Genomic DNA, 18,056 nt, shown 5'->3' with positions numbered 1-18,056 from the left:
ATGGAAGAAGAAAAGCAGTCCGCTGCTTTCGCCATCCAGGAAGAAAGCATATTAAATATATCATCATATTATCAAAATATCATCATATTAAAATATTTGCCCATTCCCACTATACTGAACTAATGGACCTTCTTTACTGAATTATGGGGAGCAAACTCAGACAGATGTGGTGTAAAAAACCGAATGACTTTTTGTGGAAGAATTCTCAAACATTCTGTGAAAGTATCAGCCGCTTTTATTTTTTTGGGATGAAACAGGATGATAGGTCAGAGAATGCAAAGACATTGGGACAAATGGAAGGCGAATGAGGAGAAAACTATCTCAACAACTAACAAAGTTGTTTAGAGCTAACCAATTAGAAATAACATAAATAAATGGCAGAGATTTCTACAGCAATAGAAGACTAAACCATCTCTCTCTAACTCACCCATTTTTGCCACGCAATTGTCAATGGGAACTTGCTGTTTAAGTTTAAAGTGATGAAAAGAGGTCTGATGGCACTACAGTTGTTCTGTGTGGGAAATTATATTTGGGAACCAGTAAAAGACACCCAATACTGTAGGCACTTTACATGTACATACCACCTGTATTGGGACTGCACAAAGCTAAAGGTCACACGCTGCATCCTTTTTAATTACTCTGGGTGAGTTCTCATTTTGGAAAGCAGAAAAATCTCCAGTGCTTTCATTGCAGCACAGGTAAATGGTCTCCTCAAATTTTCCAAGGAAAACCATATTATCTGCTCATATTTGTAGCATATTATGAAGAAAATTACTACTCTGCTCCATGACTTACAGGGMTAGGAGTTGGAGGATCCTTGTGRGTCCCTTCCAGCTTGGCTTATTCTGTGTTCTGTGCAATCATTCAGTTTTGTTTTGAATCAGTCCCTGCGCTGATGCCTTTGTCTGGGTCTGCCCTGGCATCTGGGTGTGTCCTGTACTCTCATAGGCCCTGCTCCTTGGCTGGGGTGGTGGGATGGGTCTTGGCTGCAAAGCCTGGGCTGTTTCAGGCTTCCAGCTGCTTCTCCAGTGCATATTCCTCATGTAGCAATTAAAACTCATTTCACCTCATCAGCTCTTCATATTAGTACTGCCAGCTACGTTACTGAACTGCTTACAGGGATGAGATAGTCAGAGTTACTACTAATCCATGGACTTGTACATACAAAAACTGGAATATCCCTACAACCTATTGTGTGCAGAGTACTTGCTGGTGCACATAACTATTGCTGCAAAAGGACACATTTATCCCATAATGCAGCAATTAGGCTCAGATTTTCTTCTGGATTATGATGATGCTTTTCAGGCAGAGGTTCAARGTAAAGAAGTGGCTCTTTGGTCACTTGACAATGTGAAACATATTGTAAAATAAATTTGTGAAAATCTAAGGGCAAGCCATGAATATAGGAGGCAAGAAATCTGAGATGATTTTACAGTTAGAGAAACAGATGAGCTTATTTAGATGTAGGATGAAAGACCATGAGAACAGAAACCTGACCTCTGCATCATACCTCATGCAAGCACTTCACTGCTGAGTCAAGTGCATGGTAAGCTAACCTGATCACCAACCCTCTGGTTTTGTTTTATTACTATAAGAGCTGTATTCAAATATTTCAAAATTCGTTCTTGCAATGTTTTCTCCCACTTTAAGAATTCACATCTTAATAAAATAAATGTAAAGGTGGCACCTGACTGTCTTGAATTAGCCACCTGACTGTGGCTTCCCACACAAGCAGTTGTGAGAAACTCTTCAAAACAATTCTCATTGCAGAAAGTCTTCCCAAGTGGCAGGCAGACATTTCAACACACAGACTCCCTCCTTTCAACCTTTGGAATAGGGGTGTATATCATAGGCAATGAGGGTCTGTGGCAAACTGTACACAGAGAGAAAGGGGAATGTGCTTTTTTATTCAAACATGATCATCCTCATTCCTCTCTCTCTCTCTTTTTTTTTTTTTTTTTTTTAATTTAATTTCAGCAAAGAAACAGAGCAACAAATGATCCAAGTCCAGGTACTGTTTGTGCTGGTTTTTTTTTTTTTAAATCTTGTACAATAATCACTATTGCTGGTATGTTTATAACATAATATCTAGTCATAGCATCTGCTTTCTCAATTCTTTAATGTGTAATGTGCATCTCATTTCAGGAATCTCAGATCACACAGCTTTCAGGCAGAAATACTAACTTTCTGATATCTTCTGCTTGTATTGATTAATTTATTTCCATCTTCACTATTTTGTTCTAACACATTTATCAATAGCTATGCTCATCTCAGAATCCATATATTTCCCATTATCTTGTTTTGCTTGAAGCTTCTGCTAATCAGCACAGTAACTAAGTTGCAATTATTGAGGAAAAAATCAATTACACAGCAGTCATCAGTTTTACACTTTATAAATATTACATGTCTGTAGTTTAAGCATCTGGGCACTGCACAATGAGCAACAGGAATGTGATCTTGCGTCACAATTCTGTAAGGTCCAAAGAAAATGTCAGGGATCAGAGCATCTTACCATGGTAAAACAGCACTCCTGCCTTACCACTGGTGGTGTACCTGCTACCATGAGGAGCTGGCACTTGTGTAGTGCCCCCTCCTCATTCACACTTGACATTTGTAAACGTCAGTCTACGTTCTGAACTAGGAATGCACCAGTCTTCCTCACCAAGGTGCAGTCTAGTAGGAGAGGTCAATGCCAAGCATTGAGGGTGGTTATCTGAAACTTAGATCACATCACAGCTTTTCCAAAAATCTTGTTACTAGCATCTGATTATAAGCCCTGATCTCTTAACACATGAACAATTCATATGTGGTCTTCACCTGAGGTCTGAGATAATCACCTACCCTATATATGTTTTCAGGACTTAACTGTGCTGTTTTAAACGCACCAGCTGAAAAGATGCTCCTTTCCAGCCCTGTTTATGCAAAAAATAAACAGTATATGTATTTTTTTAAATATGGGTTGTTTCAGCATTGCAATAATTGAGAAAAAAAACCCTCAGAAGGTGACTTACATCAGAGAGAAAGCTATATTGCTGAAAGTTATACTACTTTCTGAAGATATATAGGAGCAAAATACATCCCTGGTGTATTGGGTCTGAGGTAAAGCTCAAGCCCTTCCAGTGCTGTGCTTTGCATCAGTGGCTGGATGGGAGCTGATAACAGAGCAGTGTTTTGGCTATTGCCAAGCAGCGCTGTCCCTCTGACATTCCTTCCCCCTCAAAGGGATGGGCGTGTGTAAGATCCTGGGAGGGGACATGACTAGGCCAGCTGACCCAAAACAACCAAAGGGATATTCCATACCATATGACATCAGTTCAGATATATAAGCGAGGAGAGAGTGAAAGAAGCGGGGGGCATTCATGAGTTTTCAATGTTTGCCTTCCGGAGCAACCACTAYGYGTGCTGAAGCCCTGCTTCCCACGAAGTGCCCGAACAACACTGCTAATGGGAAGCAGAGATTGATTTCTTTCYTTTTTTCCCTTTAGCTTTTGCACGCCCAAGTCTTTGCTTATATTTGTATCTTTGCTATAATAAAACTACTTTATCTCACCCTGCTGGCTTTTCGCCCTCTTACTCCCTCCCGTCCCAGAGGGAAAGGGAGTGATAGGGAGACCTAGTGGGTACCTGGCATCCAGCCAGGGTCGACCCACAACACCTGGGAAGAAGAGATGATGCATCTCTTTTGACTGCTAGCAAGACACTTTTGACAAATCATGCCACAGAATCACTGAATGGTTTGGGTTGAAAAGAAGCTCAGATACCCATTTCCAAACCCCTGCTATGGGCAGGGACACTTTTCACTAGGAGTTACTCAAAACCCTATCCAAGGTAGTCTTGAGTACTTCTAGGGATGGGGCATCCATAGCTTCTCTCCACAGCTTGGATCAGAGTGTCACAATACTTTATCAGTAATTCCCTCCTGGTGCCTAAATATAAATCTACCCTCTTTCAATGTGAGCCATGACTGCTTTGTCAATCATCTGCTTCAAACAAATTATTTGCTGATGACAAAAAATTTCCTTTTTGGGTGGTTTGAAATCAATCATCATTATGAGGAAACTGTCTTTTCAATGAAAATTATTTCAAGACAAGAATAATTCCAATTGAAAACAGAACACCTTGTTTAAAAATATACCTTCCTCCTTCCTCGACAAAATTTTAGAGATAATTGTTAACATTTTTTTCTTTTCCTAAATCTATAACTTGTTGGAGGTTAYGTTTTTTCCTTTTGATTTTCTTAGGGAATTTCCCCTCATTTTGTTGTTAAGGACTAGTTAACAACCAGGTACTTAAGACTGAGACAGAAGTTGCCAAGCTCAGGGGAGGAAGACACCTGGCTGCACTTTTCATATCTAAGGGTTTCTCTTGGAGAAGAGAGATACTGTAAGAATTGGGCAATTGGGCTTAGAGCAGAGGCAGAGCAGGGAAGGTGTGTGGGGCAGCTGCTAGCTCTCTCTTGCTCTCTGGCATTCGGAGGGGAAACAGGCTGCGGTCACTGTGGGAAGAATCCAGAGCCATTGCCGAGTTCGATCTCCTACCTTTCTTCTCCTACCCCGAGTGAGGCTTTGGTCCTAAGGGCGGCCACTGAACAGAGATTTAACAGTCCGCCTCACCAGGATGGACTCTCACTATCTACTCGGACACCACAAGGGAWAGCCCGGACCCAGAGCCCCTCCCACACTCTCCCACACCCGGGACCCAGAGCCCCTCTCACACTGAGGGAGCCTCTCCCCGTCTGGGAGCCGGGCCACTGCTKCTCAGTCCCCGCCGTTTTTCCCATGCCATTGCTCAGGTTTTTCACTACATCGTAACCCCACATTCTCGCCTGCTGGGMCACACGACGGCTCCTGCCACAGCTGCGSAGTTTCTGCCACCTCTTGCTCTCTACCCCCAGCGAGCCAGCCCCTGCCACCCCAGCCACCGCTCTGAGGCTCCCGCAGCAGCTSCACCTTCATCCAACCCGCCCGCCATCACCGCGTGAGGGAGGGACGCSGATGAACCGCGCAGCGCCCCCTGCCGGAGCGGGGGGATCACAGCACCCTCCCGGCCGGGAGCCACCAGCGCCCCTGCCGGCTGTGAGCGGAACTGCACCACAGGGGAGGGCAGGGGACAGCCCGGAGGGGGCTGGCTTTGGGTTTATGGCTTTGTTTGATGTTGCTGTCGTTGTTTGTTTGCCTTCTTATACATATTAGTAAAGAACTGTTACTCATTTTCCCATATTTATGCCAGAAAGTAGTTTGATTTCTATGTTGTAATAATTGGGAGGGAACGGGGATATTCTTTATTCCAAGGAAGGTTCCCACCTTCCTCGGCATGTAAAATCTAAAATTCAATGCCAGGGAAGAYTCAAGACTATACATATTAAACAAAACAAAATACATTTTTAACTTACCAAGGTATTAAAACAGATATGCAGGCAAGAGTAAAGTAAAGCGCATACATGGTACTAGTTTTTTTGGTTGAAATCTGAGCAAATGCAAAGAAAAGGTCAGTAACTAACCCATCCCTATCTCCTTTGGCTTCTATTACTAGGAAACTGCTCTAGCTGTTGGCACATGAAAAATCAGCTTGTAAGAGATTTGGAAAACAATGGAACTTATGGATTCAATATCTTAATTGGTGGATCACATTAGAAGTTAAAGGGCAGGGGTTATGTTAGTACTGTCAGGAACTTCCATGTATGGCAGCAGTCACACTTTCAAGASGTTAAAAGCATTTCTTGTTTTCTTTCTCACAGCAAAGTAATTGCTGCATTCCAGATCCAAGATATATCAGCTATCCCTTTCAGGACTCAGGACAGGCCTGAAATTCAGTCATTTGCTAATTTGCAATGCTTTATTCCATTATCTGAATTTGAACACGAATATGTATTACAGTGTGCAATAGAAGACACCTTAGTGCCTTAGTGAGCAAGAATGCCCAGACAGAAAAAAAAAAAAAAAGAAATCCCTGTCTCATTAAAAGAAAGCATAAAATTCCCCCAGACTTCACTAGGAAACGGATTTTATCTGAAGAACTGAAATTAGTCTTGAGGAACATTTGAAGCTTCTTGTAATAAAGGAAGTCAATCATGCCTGCCTTTAAAATCCCACTCAAAAAGAACCAGTTGATATGACTCACTTAATTGTTCATTACAAGTGAACTTATGGCTTTCTCCATTTCAATCCTTTCAAGATGTCTTTTTATAAATACAAATATTGAGACACTTGATTAGAGAGATGAAGAGACAGAGAATAACTAAATAAATTACTAAGTCAACACTTACTCCACTGGTGGAAACCTAATAAAGGCCAAAATTTTACAGATTTGCATTGATGCCTATGAGAATAGGCTTGTGTGGATCTCTTCTTTGGTAAGAGGTTGCAGAAATCAGCTGAAGATACACACATCTAGCCTTTGAATAACATACCCAATGCAAGATTTGAAAATTTTTTATATGGACAGCAGCATCTATCCTTTCAGACTTATTCTTGAAATTTCACTAATGTGACTTTCACATGTTGTTACATGGAATTAGAGTTGGAAAGGCACGTATTGACTGCCTACATTGATAAAAAATTCAGTAGATAGACTATTTCCTACATACTATGTTTTAAACCTTTCAAACAAGTTCTAGTTCTCCCTGCTTTAATGAAATCTCCTACCTGTAGGTACTTCCCTTGAACAGTGAAGAGAAATAAGTCTCTCTCTCATTCACTCTCTCTCTCTCTCCTTTTATATCTATCTCTATTAATCTATGTATGTATGTATGTATGTATATATCTACCTGTCTATAAATATAGATATATCTTGTATGGAGAAAACCTTGGAAGAGAAACACTTAAAGGCATAATACAAGTGGAAAAAGAGAAAAACAGAGCTGTAATGTTTTTCATTTCTTATCCCCCGCCATGGTTTTAAGTAAACCTGCCAATTTATGAATTCTTATTGTTTGCTTTTGGCACTGTTATGAACAATTGAGTGTCCTTTCTTTTGTGCCATATGATTCCTTGGACAGGAACTATTGGTTACTGTGCATCTGTACTGCATTTTGCCCACTTTCTGCATCAAAAATCTGCAGGCTATTGCACTCATCAAATAATAAGGAATGTGCCGCAACTTTCCATGCTCTCCTTGGCAAACCCAGTTACTCTCTTAGTGACAGGTTGCCCAAACTGTGATTTGAGAGACATATTTCCAAGCTCACTTGTTTATTTAACATATTCCACAGTTGTAATCCAAGAATTACCATCTCTTAACTATACCAAGCATGATTTCAGGGCAGAGTGAAGAAAAATTATGTAGCATTTTAAATTATTTAAAAAAAAATTAAAATGAGTTTGTTTATTTTTATTCATAGTTCTGAAAGTCTTTAATGCAGTAGATGCCTTTGAAATCCTTGCTTATTTTTGGTACTGTTGTTTGGCCTATTTGGATAGATTGCAGATCTTTTTACTAAACCACTCTTCTTTGAGGATATACCATCCAGATTGCCTCTACCCTTGTGGGCATWTAAATTAAAAACTGCTACTATTACACATATTCCCATGTGGCTAGAAATACTAGTAGAATATCTAACACCTTCACCCTCGGTCAGTACACGTTTTGTGAAAAGAAAAAGGAGAACGTAAGCACTAGAAAATTTATCATACTGGCTGGCGCTTCAGAAACTCAGCCTTCAGAAGATGAGAAGGCAATTGTTGGCCTATGGCTAATTTCCAGAAGGAATTGACTAGCTGCTGATTTATAGGTAGATATGGAATTCAGTTGAATTTTTCAAAATGCAATACTGATTTTTCAGTTTTTAGTGCTTTTTAAGAACAGGTTTAAAGGTAGTTTGAAGACATTAGATTAAAAGAGAGTAAGCACTTAGTTTCTCTGACAGCAAATGTACTTTTGTACCYTTTGAGCAACTTTTTCCTTTAGTTTAATATTAATGTCAAGATGGGGGCAGTACAGATATCAAATAGAGAAAAAAAAATTACAGAAATAAGCAGTTGAAACAAGTATATTTTATTATACCCATCCTGGATTTAAAACTTGATACGGAAAATTTCCTTTGATTTTATTATTTATAGTCAGTTTAAGTCTATAGAAATCCTGTTGATTTAAATGGGCTCAGTCAATTTAAAGGAAAACTTAATTACCAAATACAATATATCTTGCTCTGAAAATCATATAAAAATGAAAAACAGAACTCAATCTAAATGCAGAATTCACTTAGAAAATTGGAAGTTCAAAGTACAGATGCAAAGAAAGAAGCCCCCAATACTGTTCTATTTTAAAACTTTTAAAATGTAAGTTTGAATCTTCTATCAAACTTTCAACATATATAATAAGCTACTGAATAAAAATTGAATTCAGATAATTTACAGTACTAAAAATTCACAGACATTATTTATTTCAGTTCAAGTTACTGCTAAGTGGTTTTGTTAAAGATGATAGTCTCTTAAAATTAAAAGAACTTTACATAGCCTACTATGTAAACAGGCAAATATATCACTTGGCCTTCATATTAGTTATGGAGTAAACTAGAATGAAATTAGAGCATGACTATTTGAGTCCAAAAAGTTCTTGTTCTGTCTTTCAATCAAAAGCCTCTGTTTTGAGACAATAGTGGCAAAGACACTACTGTATTTATAATTTAGCAATGACACTAAATGTGAAATTCATTCCAGTTTTGTTGACAGTTGCTATGATCATGATAGGAACTATTCAATCAGTCTTTGGCTAAGAAAAAATTTAACAAATCTGAGATAACCTTGGTATAGCTTAAAAATACCAYGGATGATAAATAGTTGTGTAATATAATAAAGAATTAGTCATCTTTTAAAATTCTATTTATTCTATTCCCAAGGTAAATTTTCAAAGATTCCAGGATTATTACTTGAAATAATCCAAGCCAATGAAATAACATACTTCTTAAAACACAGGCTTAAATAATATTTTTCCATTTCTGATATTGCAGTTATAATGCAATTTATATTAATGTAATTTGTTGAAGGAGGGCAGCAACTGAGGTCTGATGTTAGCAACAAAAAGTAGYTTCATTATATAATGGCAGAAATGAAACTGTTTAGATACTTCTTCTTGGAGTATACCATTTTGAATATATGCTATTTTTGGACACTGTGGAAAAATGCAAATTTAGAAGGTTCTAATTTGGCCAGAAATGTGAACCAAACATGATTGTGCTACCAGCTTCTAAGATGCCAAATAGAAGAAAACACAGACGTCTTTGTTTCTTGTGAACAATCATGAACAAAGAGAACTTTTGATGTTTATTCTTCTGCACCTTAAAGAAAGACTACTGTCCAAAATAGTGCCATTGTGGAATGATGTAACTAAGACAGAGGAGTCAACCTTATAGTGACCCTTCCATCTTCCTTTAGCCCTTTATCAAGTTCTTCCCACTGTTTGGCACTAAAGAGATTTAGAAAACACTTATTTAATGATGTTTAAAGCTCTTATTGCTCAATAAAGAACAAAGACTATTCCTGTGATTAAATATTTATGATGCATTCCTAGCAATGTCCCTCATATATATGCCTCTCAAATCAATTGCCTACTCCAAACTTACATTACTTGAGAGCTTAATGCAAATCTTTAATTTGTGAGTAAATAATCAAACCATCTGTCTTCCTACGCGTATATATGTTTTTAATATATTTCCAAGAAAAAAAAAAAATCAGAAAGAATATAAATTTTCAACTCTGTAGTGATATACAGGCTTTATTAAGCACAAAAATTGTTATGAGAAACACACTTGCAGGTGAATTTAAATTTTAGTATGCCCTTTTTAAAAGAAAACTCTGCCTGCTTCACTAATTGCTTCTCAACATTTATTTAAAGCAATGGATACCAGTAACGAGGTGATGAAATTTCTAAGTGAGCCAGGAGAGGGAGCCCCTTAATAGGGGGATCAACTCCCATGCCAGTTCCTGAAGTTCTACTCAAGCTTAAAAGTAAGATGAAATGTGAACACTGAGGAACAATTCTTTCTTTATTGTTTTGCAGGTTAACAAGAGATAATGAAAAAAATTATACTTTTCTGTCAGGCTTTTTTTTTTTTTTTTTTTTTTTTTTTTTTTTTTTTTTTTGGGAACAAATGAGACTGATAGTGAAGTTTCTATGGTCTGCCTTTCCTACTTCTAAGTTAATATATAATGACCCCTCAGAGCTTTTAGCATGTGTTTGAAGTACCTTTCTGATACAACAATGTGCAGCTCCAATTGTATTACAAATGCATCATACAAACATCTGTAACTCCTCTACATGTGAGGATAAAAGGGGAGTGGAGATCCCTAATTCAGGCTGAGGATTGACAAGGGAGAAAAAAAAATCCCACTATACCCAAAATTTCTATATAAGTAATTTTAAGAGACAATACTGCAATTGCCACTTGTATCAGCCTTGATTTACAGTGCACAAAATGGATCTTCCAATGATTTTTCCATACAATTCTCTCTGAGAACAGTTAACCCAGCAAAATACTGTGTTTCACTACTCAGTTTTCTTTGAACATATGTGTTTACTTTTCAAACTGCAAAAGCAATTTTGCTATTGCCTTTTGAAATCTGTATTTTTCATAATGCAACATTGCTGATATTGGTAACAAACCACTGAGTTTACTGAGCAAAGGGGACTATTCTGACAACATTGCTTTGATAACACAGACGTTAGCAAGTACAATTCTCATTAGCTCTAATGAAGCAGGACTAAATGGCTAATTGTATTCTCTKCCTGGGTATCTTGAAAATACTTTCCCTGTTGTATATCAAAGCACTTAAGCAAATACTTAAAACTAAGCTTCATTAATGATTATTTAAATAAATGCTAACAGATTTTGCTGAGCAGGAGTTTGAAATAAAATCTACACAGTCTACATTGAAGTCTAATGAGCAATTCAATATTGAAATCTTTACTCAAGCTTAAATTCATAAAATGAAACCCCAATTCCACTAAAGTCAATGGCAAAACTTCCCATGACTCAAAAAGGATCAGGGTTTCTGACACAGGCTCCACCAGAAGTTTTCCTTGAACAAGGCAAAGCAATGTACCCAGAAGTTTTATGGAAAGGCTACTGTGATGGAAACAAGACATTTGTTTCTGTGGAATGTGTCAAGGTGCAAGATTTTTGACACTGCTGGAAAACAAGCCTTTTTCTACTAATGAGAGAAGCACAAATATCAACTAACTCTCCACAACCCAGATGAGGGAATTAAACTGATACTAATCAATTTTTAATACCCCACCTCCAAAATGGAGCTATTTTAGGACTCTGCCTTTGAAATAAGTCCTTTATTCACTTGGAAAAATAAATATAAATTCTTTTCTCTTTACCTGCACTGGTGCCTGCACCAGTTGTGAGGTCGCCACCCATCAGGCCACCTAGGGGATTGAAATGAAATACTGTGAATGAGCACAGTAAATTACAGCACTCAAACATTCAAAACATTTTCGCTACCTTCAATCAGCCTGCAGTACCCACTACTTCTATCATGTGACTTCAACAGGCAGTGGAATTAGACCCACAATTAGAAAATAATTTTTAAACATTCATGTTTAATGTTACCTGTATGAGACACTTGCCTTTCAAGGACACACAAAACATGAAGTATCCATAATTTCATTATTTTAGTTTCATACTTCCACAGCATATGAAAAATTCTGTTTAAAAGTTATGCATAGTAGTCCTTCATTTGAAAACTATCTTTAGTTGAATGCTAGTCAAAAAAACAAGGGATTGTAAGGAAGAGACTGAAGGTTCCTGTAAAAGAATACAACTCAGAAGGTTTTTGCACACTTTTAATTTCCTCAATCTTTCACAGATATTTACACTATGATTTTTTAAAACTTCTCTTTGTGCTTGGAAACCTCAAATGATTCTTTGAACCTGGTGTCCTTAAGGATCTTGATGGTGCTGTAGCCAGACAGATTGAAACAACCTAATCCCCACTTATCCTATTCAGAGATAAGCCTTCATCATCACCAGAACAAAGCACAAGTCCTTGTAAAGTACAGGGCTCAACTAAAATGAACTCATCAAGGAAATTATGAATGGATCAATATAAATAAATTCTGCATTTAGTCTATAGACTGATTATTTAAGTAATGAATATTCTGATTTACTTGCTTCAATTTGTTTGTGTTGGCTGTATTTTCTCCCCTGCCCCCTTAAGCTCTATAGCAAAATGAGCATGAATTAAGCTGCCTTTTTATCAAAAACAAGTTGTCTCCCTTTTATCCTTTATTGAGTACACAAATTTCCTTCAATCATAGTCAATATTCAGCTTTTTCTAGAACTTTTTTCTTTTTTAGTCTCCTTTTGATGTTTCAACACAGCAATTTTGGCCAAAYTGTTGACTGTTAAAAATAGGTTCTTGTTTCTTGGAGTACAGTTTATCGTGACCCAAGGCATGCAAGCAGCTGGTAATAGAGCATTTGAAGGGATGGTATTGAGCAGAGCCTACCTGTGTTACCTGCACTTGGAGGCCGATGTGTCACGCCAGGAGACATGCTATTTCTTTGCAAAGAAGGATGAGCCAGTGGCAAAAGGTTGGGGTTTCCCAGTGAGCTGACTGGGTTACTGTATACCAAACTGTTGTGGTTGGACACTGGGATAGAAACTGGCATCTCAAAATTTGGTGGTGGAACAGCCTGTACAAGCAAAAAAAGAAAACAAAGATGAGAATAGTACAGAAGCACAACAGCCTTCAAGTACAGTTACTTTATGTTTAGTTTAAATATTTTGTAGTTTGTGCTTAAAATATTTATGTTTGCCCCTTTCCCCCAAGACTTAAGAGTTCCAAAAAGATAATCAAGGCTTTTAAATATGATTTTTTAAGTCATGATTCTATCTTCCTTTAATGCAGCTTGCACAACTACTTTGTAAGAACTGGAAATATTTTTTCTTTTAGTTTATTTTATTCTTGTTTAAAACAAACCTCTGCTTAATGTAGCTGAATTTTCTATTTCTTTCATTATGTGAAGTCATAATTTTTCACTTGTAATACTTTAGTGTCATAGATGACTGCAAGATCCAAGGTACAAGACAATGGTGATTTCATAGCATGTGAAAAAAACAGAGGGGCAGAATGCAAACCAGAAGGCTTTAATTTCAGCTTGTGTTGCTTTAGCAACCAGAACTTGTCCCAAATCATGTAAAAGACACCGAAACAGTATATCACTTTTTTTCCCAGGTTTCTACCTTGTTAGTTCTACTTAGGAGCAGCTAACAAATACAAGAAATTTGGATACACATCAGTCTTTATGTTTTACAGAGGGGGGAGGTGGTGTTTAGTGATGCCTTTTCAATATACTGTTTTCATACTTTTAGGCAAGATCTCCTCTTTGTGAGAATGCTTTTAAAAAAAAGAACCAAATAATATACCACACTAACAGAAGGTATGAGGAGATGCAGTATCTCATTATGCTCTTAGGAAGCTCAATTCAGGTTTCCTTGGTTGGTTGTGAGTTTGTTTGTTGGGGTTTTTTTGGATAGCAGTAGCTTGAATTTCTAGAAAAGTTATGACTACATTAGAAATCCCTATTTAATTAACTCATTTTTATAATTCTTAATTTTTTGCTTTTTTGATCAGAAAAGACTTTCCAGAATTACCTGACAGCATTTTAAATATTCAGTACCTGAATGCAAACTAAGTAGCCCTCAATTTCAATTTAGAAATCTTGTAAGCTTCAAGAGCTTGAACACTTTAAAAAAAATCTTTAAAGTAGCCTGGTAACACATTCAAAGAGAAGAAACCACAGGTTTAAAGTTTTTGATTGGCAGCTGGTACAGGTATGTCTTCAAGAACCTAGAATACATGGAGAGCTCACTTGCTTGTCAGGCAACTGAGGCACCCTGACCCTATACCACCTATGTCTCTTTTCTGGCTGAAGCTCTTGGCTATGCCCTGTGTATCACTGCATTATCCATCAAATTACAGTAATCTCTTAAGGCTTTTTTTTTCTTTCATGGTCAWCTCTAGGGACAGAAAACTTCTTCCCTAAATATAGAGGAGCTATTTTGCCTAACCACTGAGACATAGAGCAAGATTTTCAGTGTATGATGCTAAGATATATTGCACAAATGCCATGGGAATTATTTCAAAGTGATAATTTAGCTCTGATACCCTCTACATAGTCTGTGGTCTGCTTGTTGTGAGAGATGGCCGTAGCAACAGTAGTTGAGTGGATGGATTTGATGGCATTGCTCTCCGGCCTGGAGGCTAAACGTGGGAATTTACTTCCCTTTACTGAGAAGCTGAAGTGCACCTTAAGGGCTGTATTTTTCATAGAGCTGATTGATTTAAGTAGAGGTGGGAAAGGAAGGTGAGGTGTTTTGGGAATCTGCATATTCTACATCTGATCTACAGATGTACTACAGAGTYTAAATGTAATCTGCATCTACTACTAAGAGTCTACATGTAATCTGCATCCTTATGATTGAGGTCTAGGTTCCTTAGAAATAGCATAATCTGCAAATAGAGCATAATCTGAAACTTTTTATCATCTTGAAGTATGTTTTGAAGTMATTCTTTCTTCTGGCCACAGAAAGACCCAAGAGGGTCCTAAATCCCATGTTAGAAGCACATGACTGTTGCTGGAGTTCTTGACTGCTGCTGCTGGTTCCTGTCTTTTCAAAAAGTTTTATTCAGTGAATTCACCGGAGCATATGACTAACCCCCCATGTTTCAGCCCCAATTCCAGCCTGATGTGAGACATGAATAAGCCAACATGGATTTTCTGGTTACTGCAATATCYAGGGCTGTGATGGATCCCTGATGGTTTGGAGACCTGATGGTTTTGAGCCCATGGTCCTGCCTTTGTGAGTGCTAGTCTATATGGCATTGACTGTCACCCACAGGACAGCACTTTGCACGTCTTCTTTACCTGTGTCACAAGATCTGTGAACTCTGATCTCTGAGTCTGAGTAGAGACTATTATCACCTCTATTTTCTTAACACCTTTTCTAATTCAAATTTCTGTTATCTAAACTAAAACACTGGTACAAATGCAGAACTGAAGGTCTTGCCAGAATTCAACAAGCTTGCTTGGTTTCACCACTATGCTCCTTCTTCCATTTAAAATGCAAACTATTCAAGAGCCAGATTGTTCTTTTTCTACATTAGTACAGCACAAAAGAGCTCCAGTCTTGATTGCTCTTGGGGTTCCCAATCTCCCTGGTCTTCTGAAACTACTTAGCTTTCATTTTGTCATTTAAAAAATATTTTTAAACTGGTTGAATTATTAGTTTGATTTTTATACTAATAGTCTTATTGTTGTAATTTTACCTAGTGTCTGGATCTACTTACAGCTATTTAGAAAGCACTTCTTATGCAGTTTTATGAAGGAAAGGACAGTTTGCTTGCTGCTTTTCAGCACAATATATACTTGTCTTGGGCTGATTTTCTGGTGATTAGTCTGGTCCTCAATTGCTTGCTCCATGCCCAGAAATGGTTGCTTTAAGGTGGGTCCGGCGGAGGGGAGAGCCTTAGGCTCTTCGGGGAGCTTTTTCAGAGCCTCACTTCCCAGGCCGGGGCTGCTGTGTGGGTTTTTGCTTGGTTAGCTTGGCTCTTTTTTTTTTTTTTTTTGTTTTGTTTTGTTAGCCCAGGCAGAAGTTTTATTCCTTTCCCTGGGCTTGGAGAGGCTGCAGCAGCAATCCTTCAGTGATTTTTGAAGTGAAATGGACTGGACGGGTTTGGTTTTGGTCTGAGATCAGAGATTGGCGGGAGAGGGGTCGGCCGGGACCAGTGGGAAAAGCAAGGGGCTGCTGTCTCGTCCCCACGTCTCAAAGAAAGCTGAGCCAGTGAGACAAAGCACACCATGCCCACATACTTCATCTGCTGTGAAGAGGGGACCAACACCATTGAGTCACCGGGTACCCATCTATTTGCCTGAGCTGCTGCATGAACCTTTTGGTTTTTTCCCCTGAGACAGGAGCCGGTCTTTTTCTCCCCCACCTTGGGGCAGACATTGTGCTTTTTTTTTTCTTTTCTTTCTCTGGCATTTCGGGTTCTTTTGTTCTGGTGGGGGGGAGTAGGGGGGTGTGTATAAGGTCTGACGTATCTAGCATTTCTTTACCTTTTCTCGTGTTGGGTGGGTACTTGGTCAACATACTTTTTGTTTTTTTGTTTTTTTGTTTTTTTCATTTTCACCCACTGGAATTCATTCCTTATTGGCGGAAAGGGATTGTTGGAACCCCATTTTTTTTTAGAGAGAACAGTCATTCCAGAGTGTTCTTCTAAACTTGTCTCTAAATCAAGACACAACTATATCTGAAATGCCATAGGTTTTACTTCTTCTCCACAGTCAAAAGTTAGAGAAGTCTGACTGGATAAACATCAGTATTAAACACTGAGTCTAGCTACAGTTTGCTGTGTTTGTATGACTTTATTAGTCTTACACATCACTCACCAAGAACTGCAACCTCCTGCAAATTCTCTAGTCATTCCTGTTGGTAAGATATGGGTTATATCAATTTCATCGAGGCCTGACAGACATTAAAGTTTCTGAAGCACTTGTGTAATATCTATATTAATAGGAACCTGGGAGAAACTGAGGCCACAGAGCAGTCCATGTCCATACCATTAAGCTTCTCAACCTCAAAAAAATCATAACTATGTATAGACTGAAAATTGGGAATTGTTCCTGGCCTGGACTGACAACCAAACAAAGTTAAGAAATTGTCTGGGAGAATGTTATTTGGTGTTAAAATGTGTCAAGAGCCTGCTGGGGACTGTTCAAAGAATTGACTTCAGAGATATGTGCACCTCCTGCTGCCTCAGTGTTTTCTTTGCTTTTTTTTCTAATTGTGACATAGACAAAGCTTTACTCTAATGTGTGTAAAGTTGGCCCTATTTTGCCTTTCTTCTCCTCCCTTTGTCTTTTTCCTGTTGGACACTGCCAAAGAGGGCAGATGGCTCACCGGCAACAATATTTCCAGTGTACAGCACACACTGTGTTAGATGCATACTCCACAAGCTGTGATATGTGATGCAAAACAAAGTGTTGTACGCTCAACACCCTTAGAACTTAATGGACCAAACATTCCGTGTTTAATACTGTTTTATCCCACCCATATTAAACCAGGCCTTCATTTCTTTAGAGACAGAGATACCTACAACTCCCTCCTAGTGGGCTATTTCTGTYTCCTTTGCTTTCATCACTCTTATGAAAATTACAAATAAATATATAATTATTATCAGATGGGTAAGAGCAAAATAAATACTTATCTTCAGAAAACTATCTGAGGAAACATTATTTRGCTTAGCTATTAGGAGCAAGAGCTAGTGTTGTTTTCATTTGGCAGCAGCTTAATTATCTTACAAGACCAAGCACAGGCAATGCATTGGTTTATATATTCTGTAAGTAGTGATTTAGAGACTTGGCTTGGTGACTTTTTGATTAATTTTGCTTTCTTCTCAATTTATTTTACTACCTTCAATAACCACAAGTAAATGAACATATCTTCGCTGACTTAGTCTAACTTATTCAGTTAAGGATATTATTGTATGCAATATATAATATTCATGTACAAAACCAGATAGTTATAGATTTCCATTATGTACTATTGTGAGTGCTAACTTGCCTGTTACATCTTGGCTTATGCCAAGAGAAGGAGTTCCTGTTGCTTTACAGGAGAATACGTACTGCTTCTTCCTTTTGTTGTAAGCAGCTTGATGGAGGACACAGACCTGAGCTTTTCATGAGAAGTATTCATGATGGGCTACTCTGACTTACATGAAAAAATGCTAATGTTTTGCAGTTCTGTATCTGATACAAATTTCACAAAAAGATTAATACATTGTACCTCATCCCTGAAAGTTATACTCTAAATCACTAATTAATTGCTGAAGTAGAACTATATTTGATGCAAAAAAATTGCATTTAATGAAAGCAACYATAGGGAAATTCCATTAATTTTGGGAGAACAAAACTGATGTACCATGATCAGATTAACTGTGTTCTTTCTAAATCTTATAAATTTTCTGGCTTTATAGAAAAGAAAGTTTTCCCAAAAGCTTACAGAGATAAAGTGGTAGAACTCACTATTACAGGAATGAAAGTTTTTC

The 18,056-nt window shown here is 38.0% G+C and overlaps 1 protein-coding gene across 11 annotated transcripts in view; it reads right to left on the bottom strand.

The window, feature by feature from the left end:
• MEF2C (myocyte enhancer factor 2C) overlaps nt 1–18,056 on the bottom strand; it is a 124,201-nt gene that overhangs the window by 15,635 nt on the left and 90,510 nt on the right. For 8 of the 11 annotated variants that reach the window (XM_057381779.1, XM_057381787.1, XM_057381790.1 and 5 more), the window contains 2 exons: nt 12,453–12,639; nt 11,323–11,370 (listed from right to left, as the gene is read on the bottom strand). In XM_057381779.1, coding sequence (XP_057237762.1) covers nt 11,323–11,370; nt 12,453–12,639 — 235 coding nt within the window. The remainder of the gene's footprint in view (nt 1–11,322; nt 11,371–12,452; nt 12,640–18,056) is intronic. The other 3 variants (XM_057381784.1, XM_057381789.1, XM_057381785.1) reach the window with 1 other exon arrangement.

This window comes from Malurus melanocephalus, unplaced genomic scaffold (assembly GCF_030028575.1).
Source record: "Malurus melanocephalus ecotype Western Australia unplaced genomic scaffold, MMel_1.1 scaffold_528, whole genome shotgun sequence".
In the NCBI taxonomy this organism is placed as follows: Eukaryota; Metazoa; Chordata; class Aves; order Passeriformes; family Maluridae; genus Malurus; species Malurus melanocephalus.
The sequence above is the reverse complement of the archived record's forward strand: the minus strand, read 5'-3'. Positions and strand labels throughout refer to the sequence as shown.